This window comes from Microtus pennsylvanicus, chromosome 7, assembly GCF_037038515.1.
Source record: "Microtus pennsylvanicus isolate mMicPen1 chromosome 7, mMicPen1.hap1, whole genome shotgun sequence".
Lineage (NCBI taxonomy): Eukaryota > Metazoa > Chordata > Mammalia > Rodentia > Cricetidae > Microtus > Microtus pennsylvanicus.
The window spans coordinates 94,694,126-94,720,178 of record NC_134585.1 but is presented as its reverse complement, the minus strand read 5'-3'; the positions used below and the strand labels follow the sequence as shown (position 1 = coordinate 94,720,178).

The 26,053-nt window shown below is 41.1% G+C and overlaps 1 protein-coding gene across 1 annotated transcript in view; it reads right to left on the bottom strand.

Annotated features, from left to right (window-relative positions):
• The window catches only part of Usp53 (ubiquitin specific peptidase 53), a 54,098-nt gene extending 30,450 nt beyond the window's left edge, over positions 1–23,648 (bottom strand). Inside the window, 3 exon segments of the mRNA XM_075981463.1 lie at positions 377–469; positions 6,436–7,095; positions 23,399–23,648. Coding sequence (XP_075837578.1) covers positions 377–469; positions 6,436–6,579 — 237 coding nt within the window. The 5' untranslated portion in view covers positions 6,580–7,095; positions 23,399–23,648.
• Positions 23,649–26,053: the final 2,405 nt, after the last annotated feature.

Here is a 26,053-nt window from a genome sequence, read left to right as displayed (position 1 = left end):
AAATTTACCTGCTTATATATCCCAAGTGTGGGAAGAACAGGAATTGTTACAAATTGTGCTCAGTGAATTAACCCAGGCTATATCAGTGCATTAGGCCAGTAATGAGAGCAGCACCCAGAACTCAGTAACAGTCGAAAACACATTCCTTAAAATGAATAAACAGCAACTACAAAGCAAAGTATTCTCAACAGTTTCATATTACTTAAAATATCAATTTTTAATTATCTAACACAAAACTAGAAGACAAAATCCTGTGATATTTTAAGCATTCATTTTCAAAACTATGTCATTTGACAATGAACTTCAGCCCTAGCCAAATGAAGCAGCCATGAAAATGAGAATTTTGGAGGACCAACAGTAATTACTAGATAGTTACCTTCAATGCACAAAATATACAGGCATCGCCCTGACACACATGTCCAGTCAGAACTCTCAAGCTTCTTCGGAATATATCTAACTGCCATAAAACCTAAAAAACAGATTTAAATGAAAAACAGACTGAGCTTGTTCTCATTATAAAACAAGGGCATATTTTGACATTTTAAAAGCATTAAAATAGTAAATGACTTCTTTAATCCCTGTACATAAATGGACTTGCATAACCACTAGAAACAATGGGAAGCACAAGACTACACAGAAGAAATTCCAACCGACTCACATGAAAAGCCACGGCGGGCACAGAGCATGAGAACAAAGTTCTCAGTTAAGGGTCAGGACAGACAGGAGACAAGGGACACTACACGGAGAACTTGGCCGAGACATGAAAGAGGAAGAGGTCATAATACTTAGCACCACCGGAAGTCTGGGAAGGAAGTATAATTAGACTTTAAAGCTAAGATGTACTAAATAGTGGTCAGTGCGTCCTGCCAAGAAGAATGGGTATGTGTGTGGTCGTACTAAATGAAAGCGGCCTGTGGCAATGGGGGCATGGTAAAGAGGAAGTCGAGTAGGGAGCTGAGTATATTTGCTGCAATTACTCTTTAGACACTTGCTACTAAGAGAAAGGCAGACAGCCAAGTGTCAGTGTTGAAATAAATCAGTCCACTACCTAAAAGCCATGTTTGTAAAACCTGAATTCTACACAGTGAAATAAATAATGTTACTTGTCTCATATAGTTCTTGTGAGGATTAAATAAACACAATGTAAAGGGGTGTACAGCAGGGCCTGACACATAGCTGGTACACAAGTAATTACTTTAAAAAAGTTCATCAAGATTCCCTGCATCTTTTAGTAATTTCTTCAGGTAATATAACTTATAAAAACCAACTTCAAACATCTAAATTCTTGACAAAAGAACAAGATGTTAGTAAAAGGTTAAGTAAAAACAAAATGAATGTTTTGCAAAACACTTGGTAGTATTTAACTTTCTTACATATTATCTCTTAGCATATCACAAAAATATAAGATTGATATCCATTTTCAAAGGTCTCAACCAAGACGAGGAAGATTAATGATAGCAAAATGTCCAATAACACAAGCTCCGAAGGCAGAAGTCCTGGGCTCCAGCTCTGGCTCTGTTGAGCAGCTCTTGAACTGACAGACAAATGTTTACTGTAGCATCTATCTCCAAGCATTGTAAAGGTTAAAGAAAATGGTATATGTAACAGTCAGACAGGGATCGAATTCATAGTAAGTGCACAGCAAATGTTAGTTATTAAATATAACTTTGCTTCTAACTCAAAGAATTTATCAGAGTACTAACCTGCTAAGCATGTTTTAACTGTATGCTTTGTCACGTAAAAGTTTTAGATTATTCAGTGAATAAGACATACTCTAGCTTCTGTTCATAAAACCAATGTCTTTCATGTTGTTTCAAGAGTTGAAGTATCCTCCATGGGTGGGCCTCCAAAGTGATTACTTAATGCCAATCTCAGTGCCAGGCATGGGTATCTCCCTTCCACTGATTGGTCAGGGAGCCAGAGGCACCCCAGAACACGTAGGTATAATATTATCATTGCTTTTGGTTGCCCACCATAACCAGATGATAAGATGGTACCTGCTGAAGACACCACCCACTTCCATTGCAGGACACAGAGAAATCAACCTGACAGACTAGGAAACCCTCTCCCCCTTGGCTAGCATTCAGAGTGCTGGAAGGTACCACGCATGCTAACAAGGGGAGAAAAGACATCGACAGTGGCCTTTCTGGATCCTTCCAGTTACAATAGTGATCTGTCTGCCACACTGAATGCACTTGTTCAACAACAGCATAATAGTTATGAGAGTAACCAACTGTTTTCTGATTGGCTACAAGGTCTGCTCCATTTCAAGTCTGGTTCTGTAAACTTGTCAGAAGTTTGTCATGACTAGGGATATCACAGGCTCTAGGGGAAGGAAAACTCATATTAAATGGTTACGTTGTCAAATTAACTTCCAAATCTGTTTGTACGCACAGATTAGTGCTGCTCTCACAGAAGTTTCTTTTTGCAGTAGGTAACAATTAATGCAGAGACTCAGTATCTGGTCAATGTACCAACTATAAACAATAGTTAGTACTAAGCTGCCAGATGAAGAGAACTCTGAAGTGCAGACTTCTAGATATGACAAGTTTGGGCAAATGTCATCTCACAGGACCTGTGGTTATCTGCAAGGAAGATCTACAAGATCAAGCCAGTAAAAATTCTGGCATGAATAGGGAAGGAGCTACTGAGACCACACCCCCCAGCAAAGGAGCTCTTGACACTGATGGCTGCTGAGGAAAAGTCACTTTGAGGGAGAAGAGGCCTCTAGTGGGTTGCTTATGCCAGAGTGAAAGGCCTAAATCCATGTACATATGTGCAGTACTATTTGGACGGAGGAGGAGGGGATGAGGATAAGGATAACGACAATCTCCACGCCACCACTATGATATGAAACTGGGAGGTGACAAGCTGGGGAGTCCCAGAGAAATTAAAGGGAGGGAATGAGGGATGGATATAAGACTATATTGTATACATATATGAAATTTATAAAAAATAATCTTTCCTGTATTCAACATACTAGTATAAAGCCTTAAAGTCCTTATCACAAAATTACTTTAATTATAATTCATCCTTATCTTCTTTCATAAGATACAGTCTATCACCTGATAAAATAAGTCTCAGCTAACTGCTGAACTAATTAGTTTTTAGTGACATATATTCTTTTTTAATTAATTAGTGGCATATACTCTTTTTTAATTTCTTGCATGTAGTTATTTAACATGAATCCTAAAAAATGTGTGGTCTTTTTACATTTTCGACAGTTTACGTATCCCCTAAAATTCATACACACAGAAAGTTTAACAAAGGAATATACACTTTGATCATATTCCTCACTTTGAAACACTATAAAAATACACTGACAACTGAGAACTGGTATAGAAGCCTTACACTGACCCATATCTTTTCATAGGTGCATCTGAAGTTGCTACAGCCTCACAAGATGTATTCTTCAATCAATTTCTGAGCAGGCTTTAAAACAGTCATGAAGCCGATTCTTAACAAGATATTTTCTGGCAGAAAGTCTGCCTGAGTAGTAGTTTTGTCGATGAGAATTGGCTTTGCAGATCAGCCTGCAGCAACATCTCAACACTGGAGGCTGCTAGAGCAAGCAGGACAGAGTGATGCTGGGTCTCACCCTGGACTGCACAGGCCCCCTCCAAGTATTCCAGTAAGAACAATGTGGAAGTCAGCGTGGGCCAGAAAAGGAAACATCCAAACTAGAAGGAATCATGCTGAGAGCTCATGGGAGGACCAGGATGAGACCTCGCAACCAGCACCTCTCCACATAGCCACCAAGAGTCAAGACAGAAAACTCAAGTGCACAGAGCACTGGCTAAAGAAAAGAAGTGTCTGGAAGTACATTAATGTTAGTAGTAACTAAAACTCCCTGTCCAAGAAACATGAACAAAATGATCAGACTGTTTTCAAATAAATTAATATTGCCCCAGAATAAAGTTCAAAATTATCTTTAGGTATCCTAAAATGTCTATAACCCCGCAAGGTAAAACTTCTGTGACATGCCCTCCACATAAACACACACACACACACACAACCAGAACTTCAAAATATAAAACTATCTTTTATATAAAGGGCAAAATTAGTAGACAAGCACAGGAAAACAATTCATAGGCTAAAGGTTAAGACTGAACACATGATTCTGAGACATGAAGACACATACCTAATTATTTGCTAATGAAAATCAATGTCTAAGTTAAAAAACGTAGTATGACAAATAGCAGATTAGACATTACAAAAACAAAGACTTGGAGATATAGAGACAGAACCACACAGAATGATACGGAGGAAGGAAGACTAAGAAGGGCGTGCATGAGCTGTGTGTCACTCCAAACAGCATGTGAGTACATGCATGAGCTGTGGGTACTTCAAACCACATGTATGAAACTGGAGTCCTCCACAGAAGGAACAAACAGGACAGCAACTTGAACCAATAATAGTAAATGAGTTCCAAATAAAAATTGCAAATCGACAGCTTCAAGAGACTCAACAAGCTCAACCATGAATGACGTCAAGAAACCTGTAGAGACACAATGTTATAAATCAGGGATAAGGAAAAACCTGAAGAGGGGCCACAGGTCAGGACAGGACACACAGAAAAGCAAAAACTAGAACAACTGTTTTCAATAGAAACTATGAGCGTACAGAAAGAAAACTATCAGGAGGCACCAGGGAGTCCATATCGTCTCCCCCATTTGAGACACACCTAAGGCTTTCCTGTCTCCACCTCAAAAGAAGCGAGATTAAAGGCATGCACGACCACAGGCAGCTTTAATCTGCTAATCTTTCAAATAGGAATGAAGTATGTTTTTTTCAAACACACAAAAACTAGAATAATACATTATCAACAAGCCAGCTCTATTTAAAAAAAAAATGCTAGCAAAGGTCGTTTAAACAGAAAAAAAATTCTGCATTGAAACATGGTTCCATTTAATGTAGTAGGAAGTACCATAAACAAACACTATATAGAAAAATGGTCTTTATGGCAAAGTTCCATGGAATGTCCATTTAAAAAGAAAGTATGTTACCAAGAGAATAATTTCTACTTTCTTGACTATGAACATTACCATACTTGGAATTTGTTTTTGTAGCAACTTTTGTCTCCCTAACTTCTCCCCCCCCCCCCCCACACACACATTGTGGGAACTAAAGAAAAGGAAAAACATAAAGCAGAAAACAGGAAAAGACCTGAATTGACAGCTGGACCCAATGAAAGCATCTGGAGCTTGGATTTCCTCATATCCACTGCCATTCAACAAGGATTTTCTTTTCTCTTAATAGTGCCTGCAGATTGCCTAAGCTGGGCAGAACATTGCTGTTTGAGGTCCAAAGTGAACCAGAATCAGTGTTTTCCTAAAGCCTCTGGCTCCCCTTCCTGGGTGGGTGAGTGGGTGCTGCAGGTGGAGAGCCACTGAGAACAGGTGACTCGGCGTGGAGCGTGCAGCACATCACAGGTGTGCATCACAGGTGTGTCTGTTCACTACACTGGATCTGCCCCTCTCTACCTTAGTGTTCGGAAGAGAACATCTGGGGCTGACAGAAAGCAAAAGCATACTATATAAAAGAAAGATTATTTAAGAGAGCAAATTTTACAGTTATTGAAATAATTTCTTAAAAGGTGTGAAATAGAGGAAATAACTGTTCGTTAATCTAAAACAGTGATACTCAAATTATGATTTCAGAGGCAGTTTAAGGGTCACTGGGAGGTGAAGAGAGCTGAGCCACTGAAGTAAAATAAATCCATATTATTTCAACCTAAGCAGCTTGTTTCTTTTTATCCCATCTACTGGGATGTATACTAGACTTACTTTTAAAAGATACTGCAGGAGAGTGTTAGCTAAATAAAACAAAAATGTTCATTTAAAAATATTTTTAATCTATTAAGCATTGTGAATAAAAATTTTCTTTACATCAGAACAAAAGTATCATTCTTTGGAGAAATATCATTTCCAATTATTATAAAAACCAAAATGTTCAGAGAGATTATTTTGTGTCTCACTAAAAGTGACAGGAGGTATTCCAAGGCTGAGCAGAATGCTCAGTTGGTAAAGTGCTTGTCATGCAGGCCTGAGGACCTGAGTTCAGATCCCTGGACCCATGTAAAAACCAGCTAGGGTAGCATGTATGTAGCCAGTGCTGGGGAAGGAGGAGAGGCAGGCAGCTCCCTGAAGCTCAGTCAAGCCAGCCTAGCTGAACGGATGAGCTGCAGTCCAGGGAGTGACCATGCTTCCAAAAAGGAGGTGAAAGCAGCTGAGGAATGACCCCTGGTGCTGACTTCTGACCTCTGCATGTGCACACGTGCACCTGCATGCTCATGGGTATATGAATGGGTGCACACATCCCCAGCACACAGCCCAATACTGGAAGTCACTCCAGTTAATGAGGAAATAAAAGAATCACTACACAAGAGGGCCCTAAATGTCTTTAACAGCGGAAACAAGGAACGAATGGTCTCACCTGTACAGCGCTATTAAGAAAGCAGCTGTTCTGTCCTGGTTCGTTTAACAAGCCGACAGTAGGGGCTAGGGACAGCAAACTTCCAGCCTGATAGGCTTTTCCAAGATTACCACCAGGCTTCCGTAAGAATTTTACCCAGGCCATTTTCAAGCAACTTCTTTTGCATTCAAGCTAAGTAGTAAGCTTATGCGGTGTTACTTTGGACAACAAAATGGGTGATGTCTTGAGTTGTCTGCTTAAACCCACTGTAATCCACAATAAGACTGTATGCTTCTAAGTCCATATCTTCCCTGCTGGTCTACATTTCTCAGGACTTTGATAAATCAAGGTAAATGTTGAAGTTCTCCGTGCTAAAAAGCAAGGTATTTTAAACAAGGCCTTACAGGTTTTATAACTCTTAAAATTTATAAGTTCTACACATTGATGAAAATAATTTTAACTGCTAAAAATATACGATGAATGGATCATCTTCTTTAATGTTTAAGTCATTAGTCCTGATGGGCTAAAAATATATAGAGAAGGTGCAAGGTGCAGAGCTGGCATCTGTGGGGTTCTTCTGGGCATGTTTTCTTTGTTTCTTTAACAACGCAGCTTTTCTCTGATCCAGGTGAATTTATCAAATGTGACTCCATATTTCATCAGCATGACCTCAAAGCAAGTCTACAAAAAAAGAGAAAAGAAATGTTTAAATAAAAATTGATCAAAACTTTCTCACTTATTATTTCATATAATCACATAAAGAATTACAACTCATCATCAGAAGGATTAGAATAGCATTCTGAAATACAAAAATGAAAACATGTCATTTAGAATGTTTTTTAAGTTTGATAGGACAATAATCACTACCTATCACAAGACTGCAATGCTAAGAGGAAGGTTTCCTAAGAAAAATGTTCTCTAAAAAAAGTAAATTAGATGTGTAGTGGTATTCTGTACTTGCCAATAATAAATTATTATATTAAATAAATACGTAATCTATAAGCAGATTTTTTCTAAGGACATTAGAGTTTATGTAAATTAATATTATAATTATAAACTAGGCAGAGTAAATAAATATCTCTAGTAAGGTATTTTTTTTAAACAAATGTATGCTTCTGTTTTAATGGACTTTAAAGTTTCAACTGCTGAATTAAAAACAAGTTCTTGCTATCAGCATTTTCTTTAATCAACTGAATTTCCTCCTTGCACTCTTTCATTTAACAAATTTGTACCAAGCCATGTACTGTCCTGAGCACTGAACCTACACAATGAAGTTCAGACAATGCTTCATACAATGACAACACATTAAATTATAGAGGGCACTGGCAGCCTTAACTGGGGAAGGGTCGGGAAGCAGGATAGGATGTGTACCTTACACTTTAAGCTGGATGTTGAGAAATGACTAAGCAGCTTGTATCTACATCAAGATTTGAAGGAGGGAAAGCCAGTGGATGGCAAGGACCCAGTTAGTGTGAACAGCGACTGCAGGTAATTACCTGGATCGAATCTGGTCTGGTGGAGGAACATAAAGAAGACCAGTGTAACCAGAGAGATGCTAGAGAGGAAAGCATACTGCAAAGGGACGATAGGAAAGCGACTGCATAGGATCGCAACAGACGCCGTGTTAACTCTAGGTCAAAGTCACCGAATTCTATCTTCACAGCACACACAGATGAGCGACTGGGTCAGCCTACTATCACTGATCAAATACTCACTTGGTAACAAAGCACTAGAGAAGAAAGAAGAAAGACACCAGTCTCTAACGACTCACCCAACAGACCTTGTTTCCAGGCCAGCTTATCAGCTGCCTGGTCTCAGATAAATTCTTCCCATCCCAGAGTCAAGACTTGCTCACCTCACAAATGGGGTAACAGTAATTGTCCTGCTTAATGAGATTAAATATTTTTAAAATTATAAAGTATGTTAGCTGTTTCCTGTACTTAACTCTCTAAGTTTGCAAATTCCTCTTAAAGAGATCTAAATAATCCTGAAATACATCATATATACTGTTTCTAATAAACTCAGCCATGGTTTTACAACATTAATAGAGCTCTAAATGAGAATGGTCCCCATAAATTCACGTTTGAATACTTGGTCCCCAGTTGGTAGAACTTCTTCCAGTTGGGAAGAAGTGAGAGGTGTGGACTTGTTGAAAGAGATGTGTCACTGAGGGAGGGCTCTGAGGTTTCAAATGCCCATCTCACCCCCAGTTAGCTCTCTCTCCCCCTTACTAGCAGATCAAGATGAAACCTTGCTGATTCTGTGCACATGCCTGCCTGTTCACTACCACATCATGATAGTGATGGACTCCTATCCCTCTGGAACTGCAATCCGAAACCAGCCCTTCCTTCTATAAGCTGCATTGGTCATGGTGTCTTATCACAACAATAGAAAGTAACTAGTACAGCAGCATTTTTAATTCTTACCTTAAATTGTGTGTGTGTGTGTGTGTGTGAGAGAGAGAGAGAGAGAGAGAGAGAGAGAGAGAGAGAGAGAGAGAGAGAGAGAGAGAGAGAGAGAGAGAGAGAGAGCATTCACATACCATGATATGGGCAGAGAGGTCAGAGGACAACCTCTGGTCTTGGTCTGAGCTTTCTGCCCTGCTCGAGACAGTTTCGTCATTGTTTTTCTGCTATGTAGGCCAGACTAGCTGGCCTGCAAGCTTCCGGGAATTCCCCTGTCTCTGCCTCTCAGCTCTGTGTAAGAGTATGAGGATTAGACACTTGTGCTACCTGTTCAACTTTTATGTGGGTTCTGGAGATTCAAACTTATGTCTATACACTTGTACAGAAAGTATTTTTATCACTAACTCATCTCCACAGCCCATACATTTCTGTTTTTAATGGGAAATGGTTTTAAAATTATATTCTTTCAACAAAACTTCATTGTCACCAATTCTATGCCATGAAGTAAGATATGTAAAGCAATTACTCCCTTTTAAGAACTCAGGTTTGTGAGGGGCACAGACACAGATACTTTAAAAATACTGTGCCTTCCATTCCCACATAAGATGTCAAACAGGAATGTATGTGTTCAGTGCTGTCTTCTGACTCAGTAGCTCTCAAACTGAGAGTTGTGATCCCTTGGAAGTCAAATGACTCTTTCACAGGGGTCACCTAAGAACACTGGAAAACACAGATATTTACATTATGATTCATAACAGCAGCCTAATTACAGTTCTGAAGTAGCAATGAAATAATTTTATGGTTGGGGGTCACCACAACATGAGGAACTGCATTAAAGGGTTGCAGCATTAGGAAGGTTGAGAACCACTGGTCTAACCTATCCCTAAAGAGTAAACAAAAGTCAGCTGTAACGAAAAGCAGGGAGAAAGCCTGAGAATATCAAAAGTGACTGGTTCCTGAGGAGGAAAGAGACAGCAGTTAAAGCGATGGAGAACCTCAAATACCACGGACCAAGAAAGACATTCCTAGTTGTAACCTTTCTATTCCAGAGAACTCTCAACCCACACAGTACAAATACAGGAAAGTACCGATATCCAGGGCCATCTGGGAGAGTCTACATCAAGACTGTATTACAGGAAAACCTGTTTATGAAGTGGTAGCAAGAACAGGCACAGCCCCTTTGTGCTCTGTCCTGCCCCCACTACACAGATTACTCTAGAGCACCACTCCTGTTAGCAGGCAATAAAAGCCCCTTAGGAATAAATTCCCAGACTTCATGAAGTCCCTCCACCTCCTCTGCTCCTAAAATCAGCTCACATACATATTAGAGCCTTGTCACCTGCTTCAGCACAAACAGGGCTAGTTTACGACTCGGTACTCCTCAGGTAACTATTGCTGGACTCTCAGAAAATGTGAACAGAGCAGATGCAGGCCAGTGAGATGGCTTAGCAGTTGAACACACATGGTGGAAAGAACGAAACAGTTCACCTAAGTTGTCTCTCACTGCCACATGCATGCAGAGGTATAAATATATATACTCTCTCTTTCTCTCTCTGATCCTAACTACATAAATATGCAAAAAACTAACAAAAAACAAAAAGAGGTAGGGAACTGAACCCTCCAATAACATAATGTGATAGTTTGAATATAATTGGCCCCCATGAGCTCAGAGAGAGTGGCACTATTAGGAGGTGTGGCCTTGGAGTAGGTGTGTCACTGTAGGGGCTGGCTTTGAGGCCTCCTTTGCTCCATGTAGAGTCAGTCTACTTCCTGTTGCCTGTGGAATGAGATGTAGGACTCTCAGCTCCTTCTTCAGCACCATGTCTACTTGCACACTGCCATATCCCACCATGATGACTAGGCCTCTGAACTGTACGCCACCCAAATTAAATATTCTCCTTTATAAGAATTGTTGTGGTCATGGTGTCTCTTCATAGCAGCAGAAACCCTAACCAAGACAATAGAGAATGAAAAAACAGAGTTAAGACAAACAACATAGTATCAACTAGTTCACAATAATGTGTAAATTAAAAACAAAAAATTGAAAAGATAGGTCACAAAAATTTTGAATGAAAGAGAAGAAAATATTTGTGATTAATAAGTTCAGGCTATACCCAGAGACTGATTTATCTCTCAACCCCCATCAGAGAAGCTTATGTTTGTAGTAGATGGGATTAACACAAAGGTCCAAAACTGGCCAACTATAAAGATTAAGAGACCAGAATACTCAGCTCTAAATGGAATATATATTCCCCATTCTTCAAAGGCTTAGGGATCACTGTGAAAGACAGTGTTAAAGAACCAGATGCAGTCTATGACTTAAAGCAAACAGTGTCTTCTGGACAGTGCAGGGAAGCTATACATATGAACATATGCATGGTAACTGAGAAAGAACACACAAGACCTCTGAAAGTTCAAGCCATATCAAATCCACAATGGAGAGGGAGTTGGACAAGAAACTCTACTTTAGATGAAGAGTTACTGAAAGCTGAAAGCTTCTAGGAGAGGGAGCGTCGGTTTCTTCTAAGAATGTAGCCCCTGAAAAGTAGATCACACTCCAAAGGAAGATCACACATGCAAAAATATTTGGGCAACACAAATTGGTCTTGATGGGCTTAAAAACAACAACACAAATTGGTCTGGATGGGTGGGGAGGGGGTAGATCGAGGAACAGTTGGGTGGTATGGTATAAAACCATGAAAGAATTACTAAAATAGTTTTAAGTTCTCATGCAAAGCACTAAAAAGCAATGCAAACACACACACATTAAGCATGATTTAAAAGTCAAGAAGCATAAATATACTCAAATTCACGAATGATTCCTAGAAAGAAAAGGTAAATACTTCTAGAAAGAGGTAAGAATTTCAGAGTTCAACTTGAGAGGTGAAAGCAAGCAAAACAGGTGACTTAAAGTTCAAATATAAAATGAAGAAGAGAAGTAGAAAAAATTGTCAAAAGGAAAATGAATCAAACTTAGTTTCTGCAAAAACTACACTAGAAATATCTTCACGAGGCTGATTAAAGAGAAGGGAGATATAAAACCAGTAGAACTGATAAAGGAGAAAAGATCATAGATATGTATGTGAAAACATTGTAAAAGAATATCTAAAAATAGCGCTAAAAATTTAAAGGTCCAGATAAGTGCATAGCAAAATATAAAGTACTAAAATTAATCCAAGCAAAAATATAAAACAAAAAGACTAAGTAGTTGAGTTAAAAATAGAAAAGAGATAGGCATTCTCCCTCTGATAGTGGTGCCAGAACTGGACTCAAAGTCAAATGTTACCTAATTTTCAAAGACCCATTGCTTCCCAATGCTAAATTATCATAGGTCACAACGAAAATAAACTACATTTTTAAATAGCCCTTCATATCCAAACATGAGCCCCAAATCATGAAGGAAACATAACCTTCATATCCAAGCATGGTAAGCCTCACACCAATGTGACAGAAAACTGTAGTTGCTGGAAATTTATTGACAAAATTCATCAAAAGAATGAAAGATAATTGATTCCAAATGGAAGCCTATATCTATGCCTAAGTAAGTCTTGAAGAGGTGATACAGAAGAAAAGTAACACACTCTTCATAATAGCCAAAAAGTGGAAATTGTCCAAATTCTATCAACAGATGGATGAATGGATAAACAAAATATTGTGTGGTCATACAATGAAATATTAATCAACACAAAAAGGAATAGAATACTGGTAACATGAAACATGGATGAAAACCAAAAACAAGCTGAGTGGAAGATGCCACTTTTTGACTGTAAATGAGTTAACTACAGAGAGGCATTGCATTGTATGAGCTGCTAAGCTAAACCAACATATATACTTTAAAGATATATTGACTTCAAAATTTAAGTCTCAGGAAAAGTGGTTCTGCTTTTGCTTCCACAAAGGATAGAAAGCTGTGGATTTCTTACTGGCTAATATGGTTAGATCAAACAAGACCCCCTGAAGTGATGGCCCAGGAGGTCTAACATCCATGACAGCTTCAGGACTGCTGGCTGCGATGGATCAACTACACAGGATACTCCACGAAAGATCTGATTAACAGCACCCCCAATCAGCAGGAAGAAGTCTAGAGAACAATGACCAAATTTCCAAATATTGTTTATAAATGTTTGTTTTCATTTAAAAGGGGTTGATTATAAATAGCTAATGATCACAGTCAAGGTCTTCCTAAAGAAAAAAAAAGAGAGTATGATAAAGAAATGAATACTTTGCAGGTTTATTGATATAAATTTAAGGTCAGTTTTGTTATATGTATATTTCTACTCTTGTTTAAGGTATTAATGTTTATGATGCTCATTTAAAAATGTAATGTATAATTTAAAATAACAGGGCAATAGATAGTCATTTATAATAGCCAAACTTATAGTCATGTTAGTTAGATTTTCTAAACACGCAGAGATATCTTTCAGTTAGATAATCTTTAACACTTCAAAGACCTACAGAATATGGCATTTAAAATGTTTTAATAACCTAAACTTTTCTCAATAGCGAGCCATGTCTGCTCCTGGCAGCACCAATTACTTCAGAGAGATTGATGGGCATCAAAGAAACTTGTTATGGAATGTGCCTTCAATGTGATAAGGCTAGTCATTTGGGTAAGAAACTGATCTTGCCTGGACTGCTTTATGGTATACTGTATGAACTGGACATGCAGGACCCACAGAAAAGTGACTGCTGAACTTTCCAAAAGATGGAATGGTCCTTCAGAGTTCCTACTTCACAGAAGAAACTGCCAGACATTCTGTAGGACACAGAAGAAAACAACTTATGAACTTTGCCATTACAGGTAGAACAGATCTTCAAATTTCCTGCTTCATGGAAAATACCGGATGCCGATACTATGGGCCTGTAGGCTGAAGATGGATGCTTCAATGTTACAGAAAAATATTGGGTGACTGTCCAGGCAGTGAGATGTCTCTGTCAATTCTAGAGTTTTGGAAGTTGCTTACAATGCACTTCCTGTTTACTTAGGTAATATATCTTTCTGGGATCTTTGAAGAGTTGAAGACAGGTAGTTATAGTTTTCCTTTGTTATGATAAAAGATAAATTAGATATGAAACTTTCTAGAAACAAATAGACTAAACAGTGTAAGAGTAATTCTTGCTTGATACTGGTTTTGTCATATGTAATTTTACTATGTTAAAGTTAAAACCTTACTTTTTATTTAGACAGAAAAGGGTAGATGATATGGGATTCCTTCTGTATATGTGCTGCTCTTATTGGTTAATGAGTAAAGCTGCTTTGGCCAATGGCAAGGCAGAATATAGTCAGGCTGGAAGAGCTAGAGAGAGAGAGTAGGCAGGGTCAAAGAGATGCCATGTTGCTGCTTAAGGAAACAGACACCATGTAGCAACCCAAGAAGCAAGAGGTAACAAAACGAGCCTCATGGTAAAATACAAAATAACAGAAATGGGTTAATTTAAGATATAAGAGCTAGCTAGAAATACACTTGAGCCATTGATCAAACAATGTTATAATTAATATAGTTTCTGTGTGGTTGTTCAGTTCTCGGCGTCCAGGAAACAAATAAGCAGTCTCCGCTTACACACACACACACACACACACACACACACACACACACACACACACACTACTATCATGCCTTCTGGCAATATCTACCTGCCAACAAGCATTAAAATTTAAAATATAAGGCATACAGGGCTGGAGAGGCGGCTTAGCAGCTGGGAAACGTGCTGCTTTTTCAGAAGCAGAGCTCTGTTCCCAGCGCCCCAGCCATGCAGTTCATAACTGTTGCCTATAACAACAGCTCCAGGGTACCTAACTCCCTCTTCTGGTCTCCACAGGCACCAGCACACACATGTGACACATACATACAACACACACACACATACACAAATCCACAACAATGACAAAAACTTCAACATCCACCACCCCAATACTGAGCATTGTGTACTAAGCAGCAGCAGTAAACCATGAAGGAAACAAAAGCAGGCACCCTCAGCAGAAACACACAAGCCTAACAAGGCATCTGCAGAGGCTCCGCATCCCCTCTCAACATGTATGGCCTTTCTTCTAAGAGAGGCGGTGCTTCTTTATCCTCTACTGCTCTTACTCTCTAATCTTCTCCCACCTTATCAGTGTGGTAGATACAGGTTCTTATCTGCCCTATACAGTGGCCTCCTGCCAGCCACTTTCTTGTGGGGTGGCTAGATCCAATGGACTTGAGACTCTGCAAAGACTGAGCAGCTAAATGGCATGCTCACCTCACAGCTGTGGTGTGTGTAAAGCTGTGGCACGCTGCTCCAAAAAATGTTACTGGACAAACTCTGGTATACACCACTAGGTAGCATCCTGAACTCCTCTCAAGGTTTGAATCCACAGGTCCTCCCTTCTTGTTCCTCACCCACTAGTGGGGGTGCATACTTAGAGACACCTCTCCTTCCTGCTGGCCCTGACCCCTCTTCTCTGAGGTGGAAGATGTTCCTTGAGCCTCTCTGTCTAAACAGACTCCAAGCTGCCTGCCTTCCTTCTTAGAGCTCTGTGAGGGAATGGCTATCTGAAACTGGACGCGGGCTGAGCAAGAGCCACAAAAGTCCCTGTTGTAAGTAACTTCCAAGTGAGAGGAACACCTAGTTCCACACGGGGCCTGGGTGCTCAGACACTAGGGTATACTCCAGAACAAAAGTACCCAAATCACCTAAACCCTTTCAGGCCAGGGCTTGTTTACAGCCACTCTCCAGAGAGACCTTGGGACCAAATTAAAGAAAAAAACAAACCAACAGTGCTTTTATGTAACAATGATCCCATGTGATAAGCAATGAAGTGTGAGAACATGTATGTTTTATGTGAATGAACATCCAAGCAATTTCATTTGTTATTTGAAAGAGTTGCTCAACCTGGGGAAAAAGAGAGAAAAATCTGTGCCAAAAATAACTATGAATTCTAGGCTAGGCACATTTATATAATTCATAAAGGTATCTGTGTGTGTGTGTGTGTATGTGTGTGTGTGTGTGTTTGTGTGTTCACAAATGCAAAAAGATAAACTAAATCTCAAGAAATGTAATAAAATAATGTTAGAATCATGCAAAATTAAAGGGACTCTCAGTAAATTCAATATCAAATTGTCATGGAGAATTGTTTTAGGAGTTAGAAGTAAACAACAAACCAACAGTTTAAGTGATAAAATGTGAGGTTAATATATAGAACTCAATGACAAAGCAATATATATCAAGCTTAAAAGCTGCTAAAATTTGAAGTTCTGAATGCAACAGAAAACAAAAGACTGAATATAAATCAAAAGACTAAAAAAATAAGAAAACAATCCTTCTCTCCAAAAAGAAATGAGACAAGGTTGCAATAACTACAACCAACAAAACACACAAGGAACTGCTGAAGGCTACAAACAAAACAAGTTTACAAGTGGAAAATAGGCTAAGACTATACATCAACAAATGGAGAAGACTAAATTGTAACAAACACACACTCCTTGGAATTTCACAAACTGAAACACACTATATACCCATCAAACTGGCAAACTTCACATCAGGACTGTGGCACTGCTTGAGGTAAATGGCTAGTTATAATAGATGGATATTTTGTGATAGACTAATGATAGCTATGTAAAGGAGTACGTGCATAAGAGCAACAAATCCGAAGGTTGGTCCAGGAGTGTGTGAGAAATATCAAGGTCCTGGGCAAGAGCAGCAGAGGACAGACTGCTAAGGGAAGGAATACAAGGTACCCTTCAGAAGGCAAATCAGCAAGGCATATGAATCAGGAAGTTGAAGGTGCTAGCAATGTCTGGCTTTACCATATCCAGGTCCAACAGCTGAGCAGCAAAAACCAAGCAAACTACAGGGACTCCAACCCTAAAAGACACCCTAAGGTTGGGTTGGCTGTTACTCTTATCTCATATTAATCCCAATCCTTTTACACACACATACACACACACACACACACACACACACACACACACACACACACACCTGATTTTTCTCTGCTGTGTATACTATGGCCAGTATAGTATTCAATAAGATAAAATTAAAGCAGTTTGGAAGATACTAGTATCAACTTCTTTTCACTATCAGTATTTTTAAACCCAGGATTTAAAAACTAGACTGCTTTTCTGAATCGTGGTTAGTCACTAAAATCCATTCCTCTAGCATACAGCTGAGGACGTTTGACATGCAATCACTACCATGGCCAACTGTTTCTGATCCCCAATAGCTCTCTCAAGCCTCTTCATAGTCATAACCTTTGCCAGTGCAGAGGGCGGAAGTAAAATAATGTACACACACATGTATATGCATGAACACACATACACATCCTTACCCAGTGTACACCCTGCTCTCCAAAACATGAAGACAGGCAAGATGCAATCCATTGATGGTACTTGTGTTTTATGACACGGACAATGACAGGAGTTTTGAGGTTTTTTTTGGGGGGGGGGAGATGGAGTTGGGCCAATCTAATGATAGTAGCCCTTAAAAGCAAAGAGGGCTTTCTATAGCTTGTGGGGAGTAAGGAGAAGGTGGGCAGATTTCACTCCTGTAGGGCAGCAAGGATGTGGAGCCCACATGAGGACTGTGGGGAGCCTTTAAGACCAAAGACCCGAGATTTTAGTCCTACAAGGAAAAGAATCTGCCTGTTAGCAGATTCTTCCCTGAGGACTCTGCAAGCCAGAAGCCTACCCACGCCACACTCTGACCTCAGCCTTGGACAACACAGGACAGAGACCTTGTAGAACCCATCTGGACTGGCTCACTAAAAGCTGTAAAAGAATGAATAGGAATTATTTTAGGTTGCTAAATTTGTGGTAATTTGTTACACCACAATAGAGAACTATGACACCCAACTGAAGCAAGTATGCATCGGCTTTTTGTTCCCACAATTTAAATTTTCTGGAATTTCACACAAATGAAATTGTACACTTATTTCTATTGAACAAACTCTTTGAGTTTCACCAATTTACTGCACAACTCAGCAACTGTCCACTCCTTTTTAAGATTAAGTAATGTGAATTAACATGCTAAAATTTATATGTTTGGATTGCTTCCAACTGAGTTATTGTAAATAAGCATGAACACTGAGTGCAAGCCTTTTACAGTCTGTTTTTGGCTGGTTTGTTTTTCCCCATTTCTCTTGGGACGATATTGAGTGGGATTACTGGGATGTATGCTTGCTCATGTGTCACGTCATAAAAAATAATCACCAGAGTGTACTGCAAACTTTCAAATACCAGTTTTCCATTCCCAACACGAGCATGGGAGAGCTGTAGCTATGCCAGGTCTTCACTAACAACACTGTTACCTCACTCAGTGTCTCTTACTAAGAGACACTGCCGCTTCTGGTATTGTTACAGTGTGGCCGGAACACACACTTCTAGGGCGAGTGATACTGAGCAGCCTTTCTCAGGCTCAGGTGCCTTCCTCTCCCGGGAAAGACTTATGCTCAGTCTTCTAGTCATGATCTTACTGGCTTGTATGCCTTTAGGAATTCTTTAATTTTGAAGTTCTAAATTCTGGTGAAGTCTAACTTATCAAGATTTTAGATTTTACACCTTTTTTTTTTTTTTTGGCTTGCTTTGGCAGCTATAACAAAATACCTTTGTTTAGATATTATAAATAATAAAAACCTATCTTTCACAGTTTTGAAGGCTGGGCATACAAAGACAACAGCGGCTGGTGAGGGCTGACTTTCTTCTTCATCCACACATGGGAGAAGAGTTGAGCAAGGTTACTCCAGCCTCTTCATTCATGAAGGTTTTGTTTTCCTGACCTCCCCTAAACCTCACCTGTTAACACTACTGCACTGGGATGAGGTACCCACTTAGGTATTTTAAGGGTTCGCAAACATTCACACAATAACAACTATTAATATACCTACATCCTACCCTCTGACCTCACTTCTAGCTACCTGACCTTCGGCATTTTCCATTCCAGAAGACTGGCCCCTTGTCATTCAAACACGTATCAAGCAAACTCCCACTCTCCAGAGCCTAGATAGTGGAATGGCTCTGCCTGAAATTACTAGTGCTCCCTGATCCCAGTGGCTTTGTCTTCTCTCACTTCTAAAGCCCCACCTTCAGCTACTTAAAGTTGCAAACCACCGTGACTTCCATCTTCCCTTCCTAACGCCCCTGCTCTACTTTTCTCTCCCTTGGCACTTTGTACCTTCTAAAACACTATATAACTGACCTGCTGTGTCCTCCACTCCGTTCTCTGAAAATGTAAAGCAAATCTCAAGCCTCTTCAGTGCTTATTGAAAAGTAAGTTATTGAGGGGAAAGGAGAAATCTGAAATAACAAGGACTCTCAAGTGTTCCAACAAAGATCACCTATCAGTGTCCAACCTTCTGACACTGAAATATGATGCTGTCATCTACAAACATGTCCAGTTGCACTCATAGCTAGGCTGGGACCAGGCTACCCTTGGGCTGCAGACACAAGACAATTTCCTACCCTCTGGCAGCCAGCTCAGTGTCGGTACTACACCCCCAGGGATACAGTAGAAGTACACCATGCCTATATGGCAGCACTCTAGAGGAGGGAAAACTTGTGGTGCTCAAGCAATTATCTAAGTTTGGGAAAGTTATTAGAAGACAAGGGCTTCAATATGCAGATTAGGACGTTTAGAAAAAGCCTAAGCATGAAGTACTGATGGGCAAAGAATGTCTACCTGACTCTTGACAAAGATGGAATCCATGTTCCGATACTTACCTCATAAAATAACATGAGGATGCCCCTAGCCAGAGAAAGTAACAGAAGGGGCACCTTGCGAAGGCCTGAAATGCTTCCCAATTTGCCTTAACATCTCTTTCCTGATGAGTCGTCTTCTTAATCTTAAGATGATGGCTCACACAGCTCCAGGTTTCCTCCGGTACTCTGTGTTCTATAGCAACACAATGTAGCCCAAGGATGAAGTAGCCTACCATCCTCTGTCAAATCAGAATCTGCTTCAGCAGTGTGGTGTGGTTGGAAGTTGAAAGGAGAATGGGAAGAGAAACAGAATCTGACAAAAGTACGCGCCTAAGAGAGAGAAACTAACCCACCACCCTTTCAACTTTGGAAACTTAATAGGGGGAGGAGATGGCCAGAAATAAGGCTTAGAGGAGAAAGAATTCAGGGCTTGCAGTGGTTGCTCATGCCTACCAACCAGCACAGCACTCAGGAGGTTAGCACCTCCTGGGTTGGCTTAGGCTACAATGGAGAATTCCTTGTCTCAAAATAAAAGATAAGGAAAAATTTCTGACTTATTACTTAACATTTTATTAATATTTGCATCTCTAGTACCTAGCACATTGAGTATATTAGAAAAGGTTTACTTAGAAAAACTTATCCCAGAAAAACTCAAAAGCTAAATTAGAACGAGAGATGGCTGATCAGTTAACAGTGGTTGCTTTCCCAGAGGATCTACATTCGGATTCCAGCACCCATATGGCTGCTCAGAACTATCTGTAACTCCGGTGCCAGGTGATCCACCAGCTTCTGTCCTTTCTGGGTACCAGGCACACAGATGGTGCACAGGCATACATTCAGGCAAAAATACCCATACAGATGTGGGATTCCCCTCTGTGTGCTGTGAATATCATTGGTTAATAAAGGAACTGCTTTGAGCCTATAGCAGAGCTATAGAGGAACAGAGCTAGGTGGGGAAAACTAAGCTGAATGCTGGGAGAAAGAAGGAAGAGTGGAGAGAGGCCATGTAGGCCCACCGGAGCAAGCCAGGACTTTACGTGGTAAGCCATAGCCACATCGTGATACACAGATTACTAGAAATGGGTTAAATTAAAATGTAAGAGCTAGCCGATAAGAAGCCAGAGCTAATGGGCCAAACAGTGATTTAAATCATATGGTTTCTGTGTGATTATTTTGGGGCTAAATGGCCAGAACTAACTAGCGGCCTCCTCCAACAGTTTAATATGATAAAACTTCACACTATCGAAAGGCTACCATTTTATTTACTAGAATAGTTAGGGTGGGACTGAAGTTGTAGAAGCCCTGTGATCACAGCATTGGCCTACCATGGAGATTTAGTTCAATCCCCAGCACCAAAAAACAACCACACACATACACACACCTACAATAGTGAAGGTTTACATAAAATGTTATTTCCGATTACAAATATGAATACATGAGACAATTTGAGCCCTGTAGACACTTCCAGTGGCCCAAGACAGCCTTCTCTGATAACATTTTGATTTTAAAGAAAAAGGCATGTTTTTTTAAAAAAAAATCAAAGTCACACAGAAAACCAATATATTAAAATTCACTTCTAAGCCTCATATAGTGGTGCACACCTATCATTTCAGCACCTGGGAAGCTGAAGGAGGAGGACTATAAGTCTGAGGGTTAGCCTAGGCTACAAAGGAAGACAAACAAATAATAAAATTATAAGTAAATACTACATTTATGATTAGGGACCAATAAAGAATTAGTAGAGAATATGAATTAACTTTGAAAAGAATAGTACAAATGTGTTTGCTTAGCCTCTCTCTATATGCAGTACACACACACACACATGCACACATATATTATATTATTCCTATTTTTTTAAAAAACATTAACCTGCCAAGGTTAGGGTGTTATATAAAATTACTTAAGATTTCAAAAACTTGTAAGAATTTTCTATGTATGGCGGAGCAGTTACACCTATTTCTATTATATACATACACTGTAAACAAACACTTTAAAAGTCACTTAGATACAAAGTGAATCATCTCCCATACCAACGCATTTGTGCTCAGGCTAATTTCTGCTTTTCCAAGATGACACATGTCCTTCCTTAACGCAAGATCTCATGAAGAGCTCCCTATCTTAGCACACTGTGTCTGAAATGTTTGCACATGCACTATATAAGCTACCAAGGTTGCCGCAGATTGTCATTAGGGTCTATAATTAGGGCGCACCTTATAGTTACAGCTGCGAAACAACAAGTCTGCTAGGTATTTCGGTAACTTCACATCTGGGTCTGCTAAAGTAAACCATCAATGTGTAGAGATCAAATGTATTTTCAGAAAGTTGTGGAGTCAAGCAACATTCATCCCTTCTCCAACTAGAGGAGGTCCAGCAAGTCTCGAAATGGAAGCAACTGCCTCTAGCTTCTAAAAGTGCATCATCACCCCTTAAAATAGGTTAGGTTTCTTTCCAGTCTGTAACTTTGTCCTGTTAAAACAAACTTCTAAGCCCTTGGACACTAAAACCGCACTTCTTGACACCACATAGTCAAAATAAATGTCTGAGAGTAAACAACATAAAAAGTATCTTGAATCAGACAGAGTTCAGACTGAAACGGGAAGGGCACGGTGGGCTTTCTTTTCGAGGACAAGAGTAAGTAGGAAATGCGTCCTACCCTAAAATGACAAAGTTTTTATTTAAAAACAGTGTGACGTCTGCATCTTTTAGAGAAAACAGTAATGAACTGTTAGCGTCACGTCCCATGAGTTGGAGAGAACCTACAACTTTATGAATTAAAAAAAAAACAAACCTAAGGAAAAGGCTTCGGGATGGAGGGGGGGGGGGTCTCTTGATTTTTACAGTTCGGGAAGTGTACCTCTTGGTACCCATTGGTACTATCATTGGTTTGATTTACATACCAAATAAATCACTTTCATTAAGTGTCTAGTCAGTAATCATGGCCCTAAACAAGGTGTTAAAGGAGTTCATTTTAAAAGCCTCTAAAAGAATAAGGCAGAAGCCTTATTTTTCATGCTACAGCTCCCACCCACAGTTAAGTCTGTTTGGATGAATCACACATTACATTTGCGGAACGTTTCCTTCGTTTTTCCTATTAATTTTTATTTAACAGGATGAAGGATCGTCATCGTCATCCCAGACTTGAAGACGACAGAAAATAAAACTGACAAGTTAACAATTTAATTCTTCCCATCATAACTTCGTGTCAGCACTTGCTACACCTTTTAAATGTGAAAATTAGCATGCCGTTTTCCCAATGTTTCAGTGCTAATCACAAAGAACTTGAGTTTACCGTTCATGTACCTCAAAAGCAGCCTTCAAAATATCGTGGGGGGGGTATGTTTCCAGATATGGAAAACTGCAAAGAGATAAGGACGTGAGGTTATGTTTTGGAAGCCTTTATCAGGTTCTGCATGGATAAAGCAAACCTCTTAAGAATAACAAAACCTCCAAACAGGCTCAGATTGCAGGCTTTCAGAGCCTCCCTGTTACACCTGTGCGGGCACTTCCTGTTCTCCCGCGCCGCCGCCGAGTAGTTCGGGTAATTGTACCGTAAAGCGCAGCTTGGAAGCTAAACATTAACTTTGACCATCTCCGTACAGCGACTGAGAAACCACTACCCCAAGATTCTAGCGCATCCAATCCAGCCCGCTCCCCCGAGGAGGGACGCCAATCATGCGGGAGCCCCGGAGAAGGCTGAGTGCCCTGGCGACAGCGGGGCTGGACCGTGAGGGACAGGAGCCTGGACAGCACATCCCGACCCAGCCAGATCCCGCCGTCAGCCCGCGGCCACCCGGCTCAGCGCGCCCGATCAGGCGGGAGGGCGGGCGGGCGGGCGGGCGAGCGGGAGCAGGCCGAGGGGGGCGCGGGTCCTCCGCCCTCTGCCCAGCGGGGGCTCCCGAGACTCACCCCAAGCTCGACCTCCCGAGCGCCGCAGCCTTGCAGTCCCGCCGGCCCGCCTCCGCCTGGCGCAGCCACCCACCACGTCGTGACAGCCGAACCGAACCGACGCGCACAGGGACAGACAGCCACGGCCGCTTTCGGCCGCCCGACGCGCGCAGAGCATGCGCGCACACCCGAGAGCCAGGGGCCGGTCTGGCCAGTGACACCTGCGATCAACAGGTCCCCGGACCCCGCCCTCCCTCCCTCGCGTCAGGACGCTCCGCCCCCTGGCGCAGGCCCCGCCCTCCCGCCGCGCCCCGCCCCCGCACGTGAATTCCCAGCTTTCCTGCGGGTAATGCTCCAGTTCCGCAGGGCTCCGTGAGGCGCGAGATCCCGCGAGAACAGGACTTTTTTTTTTTTTGGACGCGGGGGCGTGTCGCTCGGGGCGGGCCGTGGGGAAAGACGTGGCGGTTTCCCGAGCGGCGTCTCTGGCAGTGAGACTGAGTCCGCAGCAGACGCGGTGGTTGTGCCGTTCTCCGCCTTGGTTTGCGGTTTTGTAATCCGAGTGCGGGTCCGGCGGGAGCTGAGCCGAGGTTCCGCGGATCTAGCCGGTGCTGCCTCGGCGCCCCGGGGTCCCCGGCAGGGAGTCGGGACGGTTTGTTGGCGGTTGAATGGTTTCCTTTGGCGTGAATGTATTTTCCCCTCGCTGGTGGTTTCGTGACCGTTAATAAAATGAAAGCCTTAATTAGCGTGTTGACCCGGCTAATATTTGTCAGGAAAATTTGGCAGCTTCGTTTCCGTGTTTTGGAACAGGTTTTAAGTTCCAAGCTGCTGCTGAGAACCAAGCTAATCTTTGTTTACAAAACCTTTCTTAGGGATCATAGTGAAAAGGGAAAACAAAACAAAAAACCTGCCTGGCTGTCTGGCTATCAAGATCTCTCCAGAGTAGACGTGGTCTTGAAAGATCTTTCCCTAGCTGGGATGTGTGGAACACAGTGATAAAAACAGACTTGGGTGAGCTCACAGATGACTCTAGAGTTTACCTGAAGAGACGATGAGGAAGCCTTAGAAGTTGGTGGGTGACATGTGGCAAGTTTATTGCGCTTGAAACTGGATCTCTGAGAATTTATTGAGCCTCCTTACCACATAAGAGAAGTAGAACGAAATGACGCTGCCCTCCGCATTAAAATTCGGAGTGGAAGGAGGAGGAACCGGCTCTTAGGAAGTTAAAGTAACTGGTATTATGCCATGTCCTGGCCCCTCATCAACCTCTTGGAGCTTTTTTCTTCCTCAGGACCCTTTATTCGCAGCACTCCATTTTATGGTGTTGTTTGATATTGTCGTCGGTCACCTCTTCCTCATCACCCACTTAGCCTATCAGCTCTATTATATACAAAGCACTCCGAGGTGTGTATCTTCATACTGGATCCGTCTAACGGTGTCCATTTGGATTTCACGTGAGTGCCTTAAGTATGTCCTAAAATAGACCTGGACATTTTTATCTTATCCTGAGAGCAGTCTTCTCCACACTCATCTGTACTGTTTCTGTTCTGTTCTTCAAATAATGTCACCCCAGAGCCCTTCTCTTCATCCCACCTTACTATTGCCAAGTCGAAATATATCTCAAACCCACCTGTTATAATTCTCCCTCATCCGTCAAGGGATCGTTTTATTTTCTAATTTCTTCCTCCTACCTCCGTTCTATTAGTAGCTTTTCTAAAATGAAAATGAACTTTTTTCAGGCACCTTCCTTCATTATCTGCATTGCCCTTTGTGATCTTACCCCAATACTGGTAAATCGCACCTGACATTTCCTTATTTTCTTCACGCTAGCTATTCCACAATCCCCACTATTCTGTCATCCTGCAAGGGCCTCATGATCAGCTCAGTCTCAACTGAATACTTCTTTTTCCTTAGATCTTTTCATAGCTCCCTGAGATAAATTTGCTCCCCCATACCCTATTTACCCCTTTTGGATCTCTCTCCCTCCCTCTCTCTCATTTGGTGTTTCAAGCCAGGGTTTCTCTGTGTATGCCTCGCTGTCCTGGAACTCACTCTGTAGAGCAGGCTGATCTCCAGTTCACAGAGATCTGCCTGCCTCTGCCTCCCAAGTGCTGGGATTGAAGGCATGTGCCACTACTTCCTGGCTAACATATTTCTATTATAGCTGTTATTGTTCTGATTGTCTTAAGTGTTAACAGGCAGAACTGTGACATTCATTCTTAAGAAACATCATATGAATTATGGCTAGCAGGCAGTCTACCTCTTTCTAATTTAGAGATTACAGCATGTCCCTCAGTTTGCACTGCTCAAGAGTTTGACTAAAGGGGGCTGGAGAGATGGCTCAGTGGTTAAGAGCATTGCCTGCTCTTCCAAAGGTCCTGAGTTCAATTCCCAGCAACCACATGGTGGCTCACAACCATCTGTAAAGAGGTCTGGCGCCCTCTTCTGGCCTTCAGGCATACAGACAATATTGTATACATAATAAATAAACAAACAAATAAATACTTTAAAAAAAAGAGTTTGACTAAATCCTGACTGTACATAAAGTCTCAAGCATTGTACAAGTTTCAGTATACTTAAGTACTGACTTGTAAATGATGGTATTGTAGCAGCTCCCCATATAAGCATTAAGAGAAAAGAGTCTAAAGTCACATGAAAGAACAGGACATCAACATGACA